At 42.4% G+C, this 16,244-nt stretch overlaps 1 protein-coding gene across 4 annotated transcripts in view; it reads left to right on the top strand.

The window, feature by feature from the left end:
* Positions 1–16,244, top strand: part of LOC124609767 (tumor susceptibility gene 101 protein) — a 155,401-nt gene that overhangs the window by 14,746 nt on the left and 124,411 nt on the right. For all 4 annotated transcript variants that reach the window (XM_047140099.1, XM_047140100.1, XM_047140101.1 and 1 more), the window contains exon 3: positions 4,736–4,820. In XM_047140099.1, the coding sequence (XP_046996055.1) occupies positions 4,736–4,820 (85 nt within the window). The remainder of the gene's footprint in view (positions 1–4,735; positions 4,821–16,244) is intronic.

The following is a 16,244-nucleotide window of genomic DNA, read 5'->3' on the forward strand; positions in this document are numbered from 1 at the left end:
TGCTATTAATATTGTCTGCCAGATCATTGCTACATAACATGAACATCATTGGTTATGATTCCCTCCCTTGGGGCACACTTCGCTTTTGTCAGTGACTCCCCATTGAAGACAACATGCTATTTCCTCCCTACCAACATATCCTGTATCGAGTCACAAATTGTGTTTGATATCTCATATGATAGTAGTTTTGTTAAAAAATGTTGGTGTGGTACCAAGTCAAATGCTTTTCAGAAGTCAAGAAATAGAACATTCAGCATTCACTCGATTGCCTTGATCCATGGTTTTCAGGATGCCATGTGACAAACGTTCGAGGTGGAACCCATGCTAATTTTTATGAAGGTCATTTTGATAGAGCTCAAAATATGCGCTAAAAAAATGCAACAGATGGATTTCAGTGACATTGGACAGTAGTTTTGTGGATCACTTCTGCTAACCTCCATATAGGTGGCCGTGACCTGTGCTTACTCCAAACTGCTGAATGAAACAGTTTGTTCAAGGGATCTACAGTGTGTTGTAGTTAAATAAGGGGCTAATTCAGCTGCTAATTATGTATACAGTCTGATAGAGATATAATTGGACCCTAGAATATTGTTTAATTTTAATGAATTTAACTGTTTCTCAGACACTAAACTTTCACTTTGCTACCCTCTGTTTCTGTTCCTGTGCATCTGTGAGCATCTTGACACTATTCTGGTGCCACTGACATCCTTCATGACTAGAATTTCTTAGGTTTTGTGAGAGATCTTTCAATAAGATCCTGCTATCGTAGTCAGTAGGCTTCACATCTTATCTTGTCGTTTTGCCTGCTAAGCACGTTTCATTTAACATGTTTGTATCTATTTCACAATGCTTTATTTTAAACTATTATGCAGTCATTACTGTTTCTTTAGAAATTCCTTTACAGCGATTTTGTATCATGGAAAGTGTTTCCCACCATGAACTGTTCTGCTAAGCTCATATCCATCCAGTGCTTGGTCAGCTATTCTATTAACTGTCGAGCAGGCGTGCCTACGTATAAAGTCTGCCAATCACAAATAACATTGTCGTGTGACATTCTGTTGTTGTTTTCCAATTGCGAGCCTCTACCTATTCCTTCATCATTGCCTCAGCTAATACAGTGATAAGTGGTATGTTGTCACAGAAACTGCGATCTAGGTGAGAAAAAATTTACGATCTATCACTCAGATTCTGAGCTAGCAGTATAACCCCACAATGAGGCAGTTGTCTACAAGATAATTAGTAATTGAATAAGCAGTTGGGAGGGGTCTGATGCAACTGCACTGTTTAATGCTCTGAGGGGTCCATTGCTGAGGAGTAGCACTTGTACATGGCAACAGAATGATCCAGCGAAAGCTACATTGTGTTATTGTTTAATTAAACAGTGATTTAACTTATATGAGTTTATTTTATGATTGATTGATTAAACCAAGGTTAAACTGTGCTTTTGCTCATTCACGTTTACCTTGGGGGGAAAAAAACAGCTATTCTTTACATGTGTACAAAATACACCACGCACCTGCTCGTGTTAAGAAAATCAGCACGCCTACTCAAGGGTTAAACTTGAGCCACAGTTGTACTACAGAAGCCTGCTCAGAGGTGAATGTGTTAAGTTCCTCTTTGAGGTATGACACAGCTGCCTCGTTATCTAGCTCACTAAACATGTAGAGGTTTGTACGCGTTTTAGTTGCATTTTTGTAGTATTATGATCATCGTTGCTTTGACTGCCTCACAGTCATTGGTACCAGTTTCAGTGTTGAAACCTCCAAGGAGGTCAGGTCTGTTTGTTGTTGCAAGTTCCAATATATTTCCATAATGAGTGGGCTTCTGAACTATATATATATATATATTTTTCCAAATAGTTTACTAAGAGGGCATTTAGTTTTTTTCATAATATGCACCAAAATACTCATTTGAGAGTAGGGTATTGTGTAATACAGATCTTTTAAATTGTATTCATTATTATTAACACCAAAAAGCACATTAAATATGGAGTGCAGTCCTTGATTGAAGATATAGCAGGCAGAGGGATCATTGTGTTTTATGTTATTTGGCTGATGGAAGGAGTCCTTTTACATGTCTCTTAATTTAATTTATAGATTTCATTTAATTCTTCAAATGACTTCAGATAGAAACAGGTAACTGTACAGTTTATTCTACAAAAACAGACACAAAAATCTGCACATTCTTAAGAGTATGGCACTGATGATCACTCCTTACATGCATGAGCATTGTTCACATACTAATGTGGTTGATGTGACCGCTCAAGTTATTGAGAGAGCACTGTCATATGAAACAATTGATAATCACAATAATTGGTTTTAGACTGAGTGTTAAAGTAAACAGTGGTCATTGAAAGACACGTTTATGAGTCTTACAAATATTTCAGCAAACACTAGCACAAATTTGCCATTGAAAATCCTTTATCATGTGGCACATCTGTGAGATCGACTTAGCCCCACAGATACTTGTAGTTCTCATTATTTACTTGCATTGTATAATATGCCATTAAGGAACATTGGGATTCTGTATTTTCATCATTCCAGATGTTAAAATTATAAATTTTCTATCAGTCTGTTGAAGTAGATTTCTGTTTCAAATCGTTACACGCACCAGTATGACCTGTTCAGTTTTTGTTTACAACCTCTTCATTGTTCTGAATGACTGTAAATTATCATAGCTTATATGTCTCTAGTTAACTACAAACACAGCTGGTTGGTTGTTTTTCAGGATAAAACAATCTTAATAACTTTACTTTAAGCTATGGTTTAAAGTGTGTGCATGGTGAAGTTTGTCAGCTGTTTTAAGTTTTTTGGGGTGCTTATAAAATATTTTCAGAATCACGTCATGCTTAGAGATGTCAGTTTGTTTTTCAGACTTTTGTGTTGTACAATTTAATGGTTGGTTTAACCTGCAGATGTCTGCTTTCAGAGATATGTATAGACTTTGACATGAGCAACAATTAACTCATAGATGCCAGATTTGTTAAATTTTGTTTTGCTTGTGTTGTTTGTACTGAATTTTTTTTACAGTTTACCATTTTGATCCCCCTCCTCCCTTTGTCCCTTCATTGTCTCTCCCCACCACTACCTACATTATTGCAGTAGGTTAATATGTGATATCTGCTTTTGTTAAAATGTTCTCCCCCTATTATGCCCCTTTTGTGGTCTGCTGACAGTGTGATGGTTTTGCAAGATATTCTGCAACATTAATTAACTTTCATCTGTAAACTGAGGTGACAAAAGTCATGGGATACCTCCTAATATCGTGTTGGACTTCCGTTTGCCCAGCATAGTGCTACAACTCATGTGACATGGCTCCACAAATCATTGGAAGTTCACTGCAGAAATATTGAGCCATTCTGCCTCTGCAGGTGGCTGGTGCAGGATGTGGTGCACGAACTGAGCTCTTGATTATATTCCGTAAATTTTCGATGGAATTCATGTCAGGCGATCTGGGTGGCCAAATCATTTGCTTGACTTGTCCAAAATGTTCTTAAAACTAATTGCAAACAATCATGGTCCAGTGACATGGTGCATTGTCAGCCATAAAAATTCTGTCATAGTTTGGGAGCATGATGTCCATGAATGGCTGCAAATGCTCTCCAAGCAGCCAGTCAATGATCGGTTCAGTTGAACTAAAGGAACCAGTCCATTCCATGTAAACACAGCCCACATCATTATGGAGCCACCAACAGCTTGCACAGTGCCTTGTTTACAAATTGTATCCATGGCTTTGTGGGATCTGTGCCACACTCAAAACCTGCCATCAGCTCCTACCAACTGAAACTGGGATTCATCTGACCAGGCCACAGTTTTCCAGTCATCTAGGGGCCCAACCGAAATTGTCCCGAGACCAGGAGAGGCACTGCAGGTGATGTCATGCTGTTAGCAAAGGCACTCGTGTCAGTTGTCTGCTGCCATAGCCCATTAATGCCAGATTTTGCCACACTGTCCTAACAGATATATTCGTCATACATCCCTCACAGTGTTGCTGGTTTGTTAGCACTGACAACTTTATGTGAATGCTACTGTTCTTGGTCATTAAATGAAGGCTGTTGGTCACCGCATTGTTTGTGGTGATAGGTAATACCTGAAGTCAGGTATTTTCGGCATTCTCTGGACAAAGTGTAACTTGGAATATTGAATTCCCTAATGATTTCTGATGCGTCTAGCTTCAACTATCATTCTGCATTCAAAGTCTGTTAATTCGTGTCATGCAGCCATAATCACATCAGAAACCTTTTCAAATGAATCACCTGAGTGTAAATGACAGCTCCACCAAAGCACTATATGTGTACAAGCATATCACTATCCCGTGATTTTTGCCCCTTCAGTGTATTTAATAACGCCCAAGAAATTTATTTTTATGTCTTCTTCTGCCTTAATGGTGAAATGACTTGTACATCCACCACTGTGTAAATGGATAGTCTGGGTGCAAAAAAAAAAAAAAAAAGGGGGGGGGGGCGCTGATGTATAGCAGCACCAGTAAATTATTGTATAGGTGCGACATGTTTCAGAGTTTTAGAATGTCTACTATTGTTTGGATTTTTCCTGTTTCCTGTATACTGTTTCAGTGTCCATTTTTGGTGCAAGTGGGTCAGTAAACCTCCAGAAATAATGGTGTCATAATGTTTCCTTTGTTAGAAAATATTTAGCAGTAATAGTTTCTTAGGAAATGATGATGCATTGTTGTATGGCAGCTGGATACGGTTTTTATTTTGTTGTTTTTATTGCAGTACCAGAATCCTGATGCAACAAGAAATGATGTTATGAATGCTCTAGACCAGTACCGTGGCCTAGGTGCTCACTATGAACCATTTGGTGAGTTTAAGTGTAAGAACTAAAATATTGACAATTTGATGATAGGTAGTTAATACGGTCTTATATGTTGTTTAAGTTGTGCACTCAGTTATTTTACATTTCTGTATTCCCTCCATTTCAACATTCACTTTTCACTTACTGTAATATTACAATTTTAATGTGTGTAAGTAAGGGAAAGCTCACACATCTGAGTTGCAATACTTGAAATGTGATTTTCATTATATTTGGTTTTTGTTTTGTAAATGTGACCATAAGTTACCGGAAAAAAAAGTTATGGAGGAAGAATTTTATCGATAGAGCAAGGCTGGGTGCATGTGCTTACCTGTCGTGACTTACTTGTTCCTGTATGGTGCAACTGTGATTATTGTGCTTATTTTGCATCGGGAAAGCTGAGTAGTATACACAGCTGAGCAGCTAGTGACAGACTAAAGATAATCACTCACCAAACAGTTGAAGTGTTGAGTCATTGCGAGGTGCATAAACGAGACGGAAAACTTCACTAGCTCTTGGGAGAATCCTTTTCCAGTCTAGAGTTTCTCTCTCTCTCTCTCTCTCTCTCTCTCTCTCACACTCACACTCACACACACACACACACACACACACACACAGAGCTACATTGAGCTGGTGCAGTGTAGCTGTTTAGGTGAGGGTGGGAGATTCAGTGAGTTGTTACCATCACTCTGAAGCATGTTAATTTTCTTTTTGATATTAGCACTGTAAATTACTACAATACATTGAACAACTTTAAAATTTTTGACACAGTTCCTCATAATAAACTAAAGATCAAATTTTACATCATAGTTCGTGCATACTTCTATTGAAATTATCTATAGATACACATGCTTCGAAATTAGTGATACAAAATGCAAAAATATCAGTAGACTTGGCCGCATGAATTTTAGTTTGTCTTCTTTCTCCTTTACTTGCCCTGCAAATAGGACTTCATTGTTCTTTCCTGCAAACTACAGCATTTATTTCTAGTCCTTAGATCATCATCATTTTTAAGTCCATATTTTCACAATCAGACACATTGTGTAAAAGATTTCACCATCTTGACTATGAGAAAATTAATCTAATATTACTTTTCTTGAAGCCTTGTATTTATTTTTTGTTATTTTTTCAGATGTAATGTGCTTTAAAATTAGTTTTCAGTTTCTTCAATCTGTCAAAGGTTTGAAATTCAATTCAGCACTTTTTTAAATTCTCAGTACTGTTGATTTCTCTTTTTTTCTACCCCTAGTTTTACTTTGTGTTGCTGCCTTAGGAAAGCACCAGATTTCATCACCTTCACCATTTCACTTTCTGCATTTCACTTATGCTTACTTATAGGTCTTTGATTTTCTATGGTAAGTCTAGGTCTGCAGCCCAAAACAGCTGGATTTTCTTTGTTTGTACTAGGTTCTTGTTCCGTTGTGCACTTCACTTCAACATGTAAAGCACCACCTACAACTTCTAGGTTGTATATTGCTTGTCATATAAAACTACCTAAACAAATAACTTGCCCATAACAGTCAAAAGATATTGTAAACTTTGCTTTACTGCAAGCTGTTGCCCTCAAATGCCAGTGTTTTCAGTTTTTGCTAAGGTGAACTGTTGATAACAGCTTATGAAGCCTTGACTCAACCAGTTACATTAACGTTATTTACACTCCAATTATTTTCTGTGCTTGGGTCTGGCTGTTTTTGCATATTCTAAGCTGTCATGTATCTTTGGAAGTCAGATTATAGTTCACAATTTTAACATTTAGTAAAGATATTGTAACTCTTTCATATATGGCAGAGGACTAAACTAGCAGTTGAATTAAATGGATCATACCTTGAAAATAGTTAATATGAAAAATATTAACAAAAGTAAAACAAGGATAATGGAATGTAGTCAGAGTAAATCAGCTTATGCAGAAGAAGTTAAATTAAGAAATGGCACATTGAAAGTGGTTATTGAGTTTTAGTATTTGGGCTGTAAAATAACAGAAGTTGGCAGAAGTATAGAGGATGTAAAATGCAGACGATCAATCGGAAGAAAAGCAGTTCGTAAAAAATTAAAATTGTTCAGCTTTGAATATAAATTAAAGTGTTAAGAACTCCTGAAAGGTATTTGTGTGGAATGTGGTTTCGTGTGGACGATACACAGTTAAAACAAGAACGGAACAGAAGCTTTCAAAATGTTGTGTTACAGAAGAATGATGCAAATTAGGTGGGTAGATGAAATAACTAGTGAACAATCCGTTTTACACCACTGATGAATTTTTTGAAGAAGAAAATACTGCATTCTATTGTGTACCTATTTTATGTAAACCAGTTTACATCAATATTGTAGTTTATGTGGAAATATATGCTCTTGACTTTGTCTTTTGCTGTAATCAGCCGAATGACAATAAAATTTTGTTATTATTATTATTATTGTTATTATTAGTGAAGCAGGTTGGAGGAAAAAGAAATCTGTGGCACAATTTGACACAAGATGGAGTCAGTTGATACAACACATCATGAGGCATGAAGGAATTATCAGTTTGGGAGTAAAAGGAAGTGTGGGGGAAAGAGTGTTGGAAAACAAAAGGCCAGTTACAGTAGCTGTTTTAAATGGATTTAGGTTGCGAAAATTACTTGGAAGAGGCTTGCACAGGATAGAGTATCATGCAGAGCTGCATTAGACTAATCTTCAGAGTAAGACAATGGTGACAACAACTTGTTGACTTGTGATTGAGGCTTTTACTTTGCACTTGACAAAATCATTTTTATTGATTAGCAATCTTCTTATGGTTAACAGTGGAGGGAGACCAATTGTCAGCTGTTGTGGAATTTGATGTTTACATATCGTCCATTTAAGCAGAGATTCAGTTGGTGAGAAATTCAAATTGTTGTATGTACCTTTAGTTGAAATGTATCACAAATCTTACCTGTTGTTGTAACATCTAAGTAAAGGTATATTTTTAGTGAAATGTGGGAATTACCCAGTTCTAAGAACATTACAAAACTCTTATTGAATATTCTATGCCAGAATTGATTTTTGCCAATAGATTCATACACACTTTTTCTTGTGTGAAAATTGGATGATGTTATGAAACTCAGATTCCTTGGGTGTTAATGGAATTTTATGTTGAGAAATTCTTGCATATTGCTGTGATAAATGTCTCCACTAATCACAGAGAAAGTATTGAGTGATGTACTGTCAGACGGGGTGATTTCGGACGGTTTTGTCATTATTTTGATTGTAACTTTCGTCTATATTGTTAGATTAAATTGATTGTTGTGGAAGTGGTAGGGTATATGTGTAACGAATAAAATATCCCAGAACCAGAAATTGTATGTGTAGGTGTATTTATCTGAGGAAGTTAAATAAAGTGTCCGAAGTCACCCCATGGATTGGGGATGTGCTTTTAAAATCTCTGTCCGAAGTTACAGTACATAGAGGGCGAATTTGGACAGTTACTGCCTTTTTTAAAATTTACCCGGAGAAGGTAAAGGTGATGCGCTACCAGTGCGACGTGCGACCTTACGTCCCGCCTCCTATGCGCTGCTTTCGGTGTTTGCGCTTTGGGCACATGTCGTCACGGTGTGAGGCTGAGCCCCTTTGTGGCGATTGTGGGCGTCCTCTTCGTGAGGAACATACATGCACCCCACCACCTCAGTGCGTCAATTGTCCTGGCATCCACTCGCCTAGATCTTTAGACTGCCCCGCGTATCAGATGGAGGAGAAGATCCAAGAATTAAAAACTTTGGATCGCCTCTCTTATTCTGAGGCCAGGAAAAAGTATGACCGCCTCCATCCCGTGACGTTGACAACTTCATTTGCCTCAGTCGTGTCCGCTCCTTCCACAGTATCCTCACCCCTATCCTGTCCCCCCCACCACCTCCTCACCCCGTCCGGGGTCTATGCCTCCGCCTCCCAAATCCCTCCCTTCCAAATCCTCCTCCCTCGCGGCCCCTGCCCCTCTGCCCCAGGGGCCACCCTTCCTCCTCCTCCCCCTCCGCTGCCTGAGAAGCGATCCTCTTCTCAGGCATCCATCGGGGAAACGTTCCGAGGTCCGGTGTTCCAAAACAGACCCCGCACGTGAGGACCTTCTTCGGGTCCAGCCCACCATCCCCGTGCCTCATCGGACTTCCCAGAAGGCCTCCAAGAAGAAGTCTTTATCCCCCTCTCCACCCCAGCGCGTTTCTTCTGACGCTCCATCCGTGAGTCGCTGCTCCCGGCCGTCCTCAGTTTCGCCGGGACGCTCTGCTGCCAGGCGTTCAGCTGGCCTCACGTCGGTGATTGATGCTGCCCCTCCTACGCAACCCGGGAAAGCGGCTGCAGCTGGCGACGACTCGATGGAACAGGATCCGCCTCCCGCCGGTTGTAGCGTTGTTCCCTCGAAACCTGGCCCTCCGCAGCCATCGAGGTGACCAGCTCTTCACCCGTTTCGTTACCCCTTTTTTCTGACTAGCGATGGCTTTGTTACATTGGAACATAAGAGGTATTCGATCTAATCGGGAGGAATTACAACTGCTCCTCCGCCTGCACTGTCCACTCGTCCTTGGTCTCCAGGAAACCAAGTTGTGCCCAACTGACCATCTTGCTTTTACCCACTATACCTCGGAGCGGTCTGACCTCACCCCTGTGGACGGTATTCCAGCTCATGGTGGGGTCATGTTGCTCGTTCGGGACGATGTCTATTACCATCCCATCCCATTGACCACCCCACTCCAAGCAATAGCTGTCCGTATTACTCTTTCTGCCTTTACTTTTTCCGTTTGTACCGTCTACGCTCCATCATCATCCGCAGTTAGTCGGGCTGACATGATACACCTGCTTGTTCAGCTTCCTCCGCCGTTTTTATTGTTTGGCGACTTCAATGCCCATCATCTCCTTTGGGGCTCTCCTGCATCCTGTCAGAGAGGCTCCCTCTTGGCGGATGTCTTCAACCATCTCAATCTTGTCTGCCTCAATACTGGCGCCCCGACTTTCCTCTCGGACTCTACTCATACCTACTCCCACTTGGACCTCTCGATCTGTTCTACCACTCTTGCCCGTCGGTTCGAGTGGTATGTCCTTTCTGACACCTATTCGAGCAACCACTTCCCCTGTGTCGTTCGTCTCCTGCACCACACCCCATCCCCACATCCTTTAAGCTGGAACATACCGAAAGCTGACTGGGGACTTTACTCCTCCCTGGCGACATTTCCGGACCACGATTTTCTCAGTTGTGACAGTCAGGTTGAATACCTCACGGCTGTTATCATCAAAGCTGCCGAACGTTCCATTCCTCATACTACCTCTTCTTCACGTCGCGTTTCCGTCCCCTGGTGGAATGAGGCTTGTAGAGAGGCTATCCGTGCTCGACGACGTGCTTTACGCACCTTTCGCCGCCATCCTACGTTGGCAAATTGTATTGGATACAAACGACTCCGAGCGCAATGCCGTAGAGTCATTAAAGACAGCAAAAAAGCTTGTTAGGCCTCTTTCACCAGCTCCTTTAACAGTTTTACTCCCTCTTCTGCCGTCTGGGGTGGCCTGCGCCGGCTGTCGGGCTTTAAGGCCCACTCCTCGGTACCTGGCCTGACTTCAGGTACTGAGGTCCTTGTTGATCCTGTGGATGTCTCCAACGCCTTCGGCCGCTTTTTTGCAGAGGTTTCAAGCTTCGCCCATTACCACCCTGCCTTCCTTCCCAGGAAAGAGGCAGAAGGGGCTCGGCGACCTTCCTTCCACTCGCTGAATCTGGAAAATTATAATGCCCCCTTCACTATGCGGGAACTTGAACGTGCACTTGCACTGTCCCGGTCCTCAGCTCCAGGGCCAGATGCCATTCACGTTCAGATGCTGGCCCACCTTTCTCTGGCAGGCAAAAGCTTCCTTTTTCGTACCTACAATCGCGTCTGGACCGAAGGTCAAGTCCCCATGCGTTGGCGTGACGCCGTCGTTGTTCCTATACCCAAACCCGGGAAGGATAGACACCTTCCTTCTAGTTACCACCCCGTTTCTCTTACAAGCTGTGTCTGTAAGGTGATGGAGCGCATGGTTAACGCTCTGTTAGTTTGGATTCTTGAATCTCGACGGCTGCTTACCAATGTTCAATGTGGCTTTCGTCGCCGCCGCTCCGCTGTTGACCACTTTGTGACCTTGTCGACATTCATCATGAACAACTTTTTGCGAAAGCGCCAAACGGTAGCCGTGTTCTTCAATTTGGAGAAGGCTTATGATACCTGTTGGAGAGGAGGTATCCTCCGCACTATGCACAGGTGGGGTCTACGCGGTCGCCTGCCGCTTTTTATTGATTCCTTTTTAACAGATCGCAATATTAGGGTACATGTGGGTTCCGTATTGTCCGACGTCTTCCTCCAGGAGAACGGAGTGCCTCAGGGCTCCGTCTTGAGTGTAGCCCTTTTTGCCATAGCGATCAATCCAATTATGGATTGCATTCCACCTAATGTCTCGGGCTCTCTTTTTGTCGATGACTTCGCGATCTACTGCAGTGCCCAGAGAACATGCCTCCTGGAGCGCTGCCTTAAGCGTTGTCTAGACAGCCTATACTCATGGAGTGTGGCAAATGGCTTCCGGTTCTCTGAAGAGAAGACGGTTTGTATCAACTTTTGGCGATATAAAGCGTTCCTTCCGCCATCCTTACATCTCGGTCCCGTTGTTCTCCCATTCGTGGAAACAACTAAGTTTCTAGGGCTCACACTGGACAGGAAACTTTGTTGGTCTCCGCACGTCTCTTATTTGGCTGCCCGTTGTACACGTTCCCTTAATGTCCTCAGAGTTCTTAGTGGTTCATCTTGGGGAGCGGATCGCACTGTCCTGCTTCGCTTGTATCGGTCCATAGTCCGATCAAAGCTGGATTATGGGAGCCTCGTCTACTCGTCTGCTCGGCCATCCCTCTTACGCCGTCTCAACTCCATCCACCATTGGGGGTTACGTCTTGCGACCAGAGCATTCTACACTAGTCCCGTCGAGAGTCTTTCTGCTGAAGCTGCCGAATTACCATTGACCTACCGGCGTGACGTACTGCTTTGTCGGTATGCCTGCCGGCTGTTGTCAATGCCCGACCACTCCTCTTATCAGTCCTTCTTCACCGATTCTCTCGACCGTCAGTAAGGGTTGTATGTGTCTGCCCTGCTGCCCCCTGGAGTCCGCTTTCGTCGCCTGCTTCGACAATTGGATTTTACCCTCCCTACCACCTTCAGAGAGGGTTAGAGCCCGACACCACCGTGGCTCTAGGCTCCGGTTCATATTTATCTCGACCTCAGCTCGCTCCCGAAGGAGGGTACTCCGGCTGCAGTGTATTACTCACGGTTTGTCGAACTTCGTGCGCGACTTGCCAGTCACACCTTTATTTACACTGATGGCTCCAGAACTGACAATGGTGTCGGCTGTGCCTTTGTCGTCGGGGCCGGCACCTTTAAATACCGGCTCCTCGACCAGTGTTCCAGCTTTACGGCCGAGCTTTTTGCTCTCCATCAGGCCGTTCATTATGCCCGCCGCCTCCGCCACTCATCGTATGTACTCTGCTCTGATTCACTCAGTGCTCTTCAGAGCCTTGGAGCTCCATATCCAGTCCATCCCTTGGTGCAACGGATCCAGCAGTCCCTCTATTCTTCTGCTGCTGATGGCTCTCCTGTCAACTTTCTGTGGGTTCCCGTCCATGTAGGAGTGCCTGGGAATGAGGCTACTGACACTGCAGCCAATGCTGCAGTCCTCCTGCCTCGGCCAGCCTCACATTGTGTCCCGTCATCTGACATTAGTGGGGTTGTTTGTAGAAGGCTTGTGTCTTTGTGTTGGGATACTTGGTCAACACTTCAAGGAAACAAGCTCCGGGCAGTAAAACCATTCCCAACTGCTTGGACAACCTCCTCCCGACCATCTCCGCGAGAAGAGGTCCTTCTGACCAGATTGCGGATTGGGCATTGCCGGTTTAGCCACCGCTACCTGCTCTCCGGTGACCCAGCCCCGCAGTGCCCTTGTGGTCATGCATTAACAGTGCGCCATGTTTTATTGTCGTGTCCCCGTTTTAGTCAGTCTCGTGTTGTCCTGTCTCTGCCATCTACTTTACAGGATATTTTAGCTGATGACGCTCGAGCAGCTGCTCGTGTTCTTCGTTTTATTACTTTGACTGGCTTGTCCAAAGACATCTAACTCCTTCACTTATTTTATCTGCATCTTTGTAGGAACTTTCTGGTGCCCCCCCCCCCCCCCCCCCTCCCCTTCAGTTTTACTAGATTCTATGTGCTCTAACAATTGTGACTGGGCGCTAATGACCTCAGTAATTGAGCGCCCTTAAACCAAAAAAAAAAAAAAAAAAAAGCCACTTGGGCGACTTTTGTGTCGATGGGGATGAGATGATGATGATGATGATGATAACACAACACCCAGTCCCTGAGTGGAGAAAATGTTCGACCAAGCTGGAAATCGAACCCAGGCCCCTTGGCATGACATTCCATCGCGCTGACCACTCAGCTACCAGGGCAGGCATAATATGGTTTTTGCCACATTCAGACTATCTTGGTGTTAAGCTGTAATCTTTCTTTATGTCCTTCACATTATTATTTTTCTATGAGCACTGCCTTCTTTCAGTTTTTTATTCATCCACACTGTACACTTAAATGGACATCATGCCATATCATTATACAATGCTGGACTAAGAAAGAAACATGAGCTGTGGTATTAGGTAGACTTCACAAGGAGGTGGCACATAGATACTCCTCCCTCCCCTCTCCTCCCCCTCCCCTCCCCTCCCCTCCCCTCCCACATAACCCATTCTCTTCCTACCATTGTATGAATGGACTTCAGTGGATTCTGGGAACTGTACACATATTTTAAGAATATTTCTTTGACGTATGGCTTCACTGCCATGGATTGTATGTCACAAGGTCAAGTTGTCATTGCAGGTGGGTATGTTTAATTTTGGAAATTTTATGCGTATGCCATACTTGACATTCACACGATCTCACTTCCAGGAGCTATGGCAAACTATCTCATGGAAGTTACTTCATACGATTTTCTCACGCACAACTTTGACCAAAAGCTGTCAAACACAATGTTGTTGTCCTTATGACTCAGTACCATTGTTGTTTTGTCTATTTATTTTTAATTTGATTGGAACATAGTGTCAATTACAAAAGAACATTCTTCACAAAAGAAAATAAATCTTCTTAACAAAGTATTGGGCTATTATGAAGTGGCAAAAGTTAAAATATTAATGGAATAACATAAAAATTACAATAAGTCTGCTGATGAAAACAAAAAAAGAATATCAATAAAGGTACACCATGAGAATTAACATCATTTTATACATGTTAATAATGAAGAAGGGAAGAGGAATGTTTGAGCCAAGGGCTATTGCAGCGTTCATCTTCAATGCTTTGGGAAAACTGTGTAAATCGCAAATAATGAAGGCTTCATTACATAAATAAGTTAATCCTGAATCTACAGTACATGAGCAGTTTTCCTACTTCTCATATTGTTTTAGTGAATTATTGTTAAAATAACACAGTGGAGTGGATGTGAAGTAATTTACGAATTGTATTCTACTTTTCCATTCATTATTTTCTATAACACAATTAGGATGACTCAAAAGGATGCCTGCAGTCAGCAGAAATTTGCCAGAAGGCAATTCTTCAGCTTGTGTTTGGAAATAAGTTCTTTGTTACTAACAGCTTTCAACTCTTATGGAAGTATATCGAAAATGAATATTAGGTAGTACTTCATACTTTAACACTGCTTAAGAATGTACTACCAACATTGGGATTGTTTCTCTTCCTTAGAATTCAGTAAATGGATGCTAATAAAAATAATTTCATGTGGCTCAGAGGTCTGGTGGATGTCTTTCAATTGGACACCACTTTGACGACTTAACTTTTTCCCTAACTTGTCCCAGTAATCTGTCTCTTCTAAGCAAGCTCATGTTGTCAACAGAAAATTTTATAAGGAAGTAGATGTACTGCCATGCCACTTTATGAAAGTCTATGGGGATGAGATGATGATGATGATAACACAACACCCAGTCCCTGAGTGGAGAAAATCTCCGACCAAGCTGGAAATTGAACCCAGCATAGTGTTTGAATCTGGTGTGCTGGCAGCCATACCCGCGACACATATCCAAGTACGATATACAGGGTTATAGCACTTTGCAATTAAAAATTGTCCCTAATTAGCACCAGTTATGTTCTGAAGCTTACTTACTTTCAGTATTTTCATTTCTTGATGACTTATGAAATATTGTTTTAGAGCACCTTAGCACAGACACACAGAACAATTTTACACCAAGATTAGTGTCATGTTGACAATTGGGCGGTCTGAGATGGAACACAAGCTCATATGGGTACTTCTTTGCTTGTGCATACTTGAATGTGTCTTTGGTGGCTGTACTGTTACTTGCATCTTACATTATGACACAAGTGGCAACGAGTTCACTTCTGTGTGGTCAGTTTCTTTGGCTATTTCCTCTGTTCTCATGTCTGTGGGGGCAGTACTCAAGTCTCTCCTCAAGCAGCAAGAAGCTCTTACACTTACTGTTAGAAATTTGTTTGCCATGGTGACTGTGCAGGCTTCTACATCGCTTGCGTATCCACCGCCTCTTTCCCCTTACGATGATGTGGCCAAAGACTGGGAAACTTACAAGAAGTGGGTTTGGGACCACTTCCTCATGTTTGGTGTCACTGATGCTAACATGTGTAAGGCTTTGTTTTTTTTGTTGGATTTGCCCTCTTATTTATCATTTGTTGTGCCACTTAGCCCTGCTCCAAGAACCAGCATCACTTTCATTTGACAAAATGTGTATGTGTTTGTCTAATTATCATTGTAAATGCATGCATGTCATTACACCAAATGGCAAGTTCTGTTGTCATAAACAGCCCCATCAGTCCTACGAGGCTTGGGTGACCAAACTCGCCAGCCACAGTCACAAATGTCAGTTTGTTACTGATGCCCATCACGATTTCTGTGCTCATTCTATGGACCGTGACACCATCATTTGGTTGGCTCCCAATGTCGATATGCACTACAGTGCAAAAATTTGTCATTGACTGAAGTGTTAAATATTGCCCAGTGTTTCAAGATGTCTCGTGCTGCTGGCAATCAGATCAAAGCTAGGTGAGGTGTTGCTGCCGTGGCTCCTGCTCCTAGGCATCGGGCATCAGTTAGTTCTTGGGGATGTGCCAGACGAGAATAACCACAGCAGTGGCAGTGCTCAGTCCTCCCATCTTGACCATCTTTTGTGCACCATGACAGGGCCAGGTGCTCTAAGTGCTGGGCAACTTGCAGTAACTGTAGAAAAAAAAAGTGTGACATTCCCAGCATTCTCTTGCAGATATAGACATGGATGTTAATTGTGTGTCTCCATTGCGTACAAATACTAGAAAACTGTTTATTGAAGCGCAAGTGACGGACAAAGTGCTCTGGTTTCATCCACAGGTGCAGCTGTGACATTGCTGAACTCAAAAGCGTGAGGAC

This window comes from Schistocerca americana, chromosome 1 (genome assembly GCF_021461395.2).
Source record: "Schistocerca americana isolate TAMUIC-IGC-003095 chromosome 1, iqSchAmer2.1, whole genome shotgun sequence".
Classification (NCBI taxonomy): domain Eukaryota; kingdom Metazoa; phylum Arthropoda; class Insecta; order Orthoptera; family Acrididae; genus Schistocerca; species Schistocerca americana.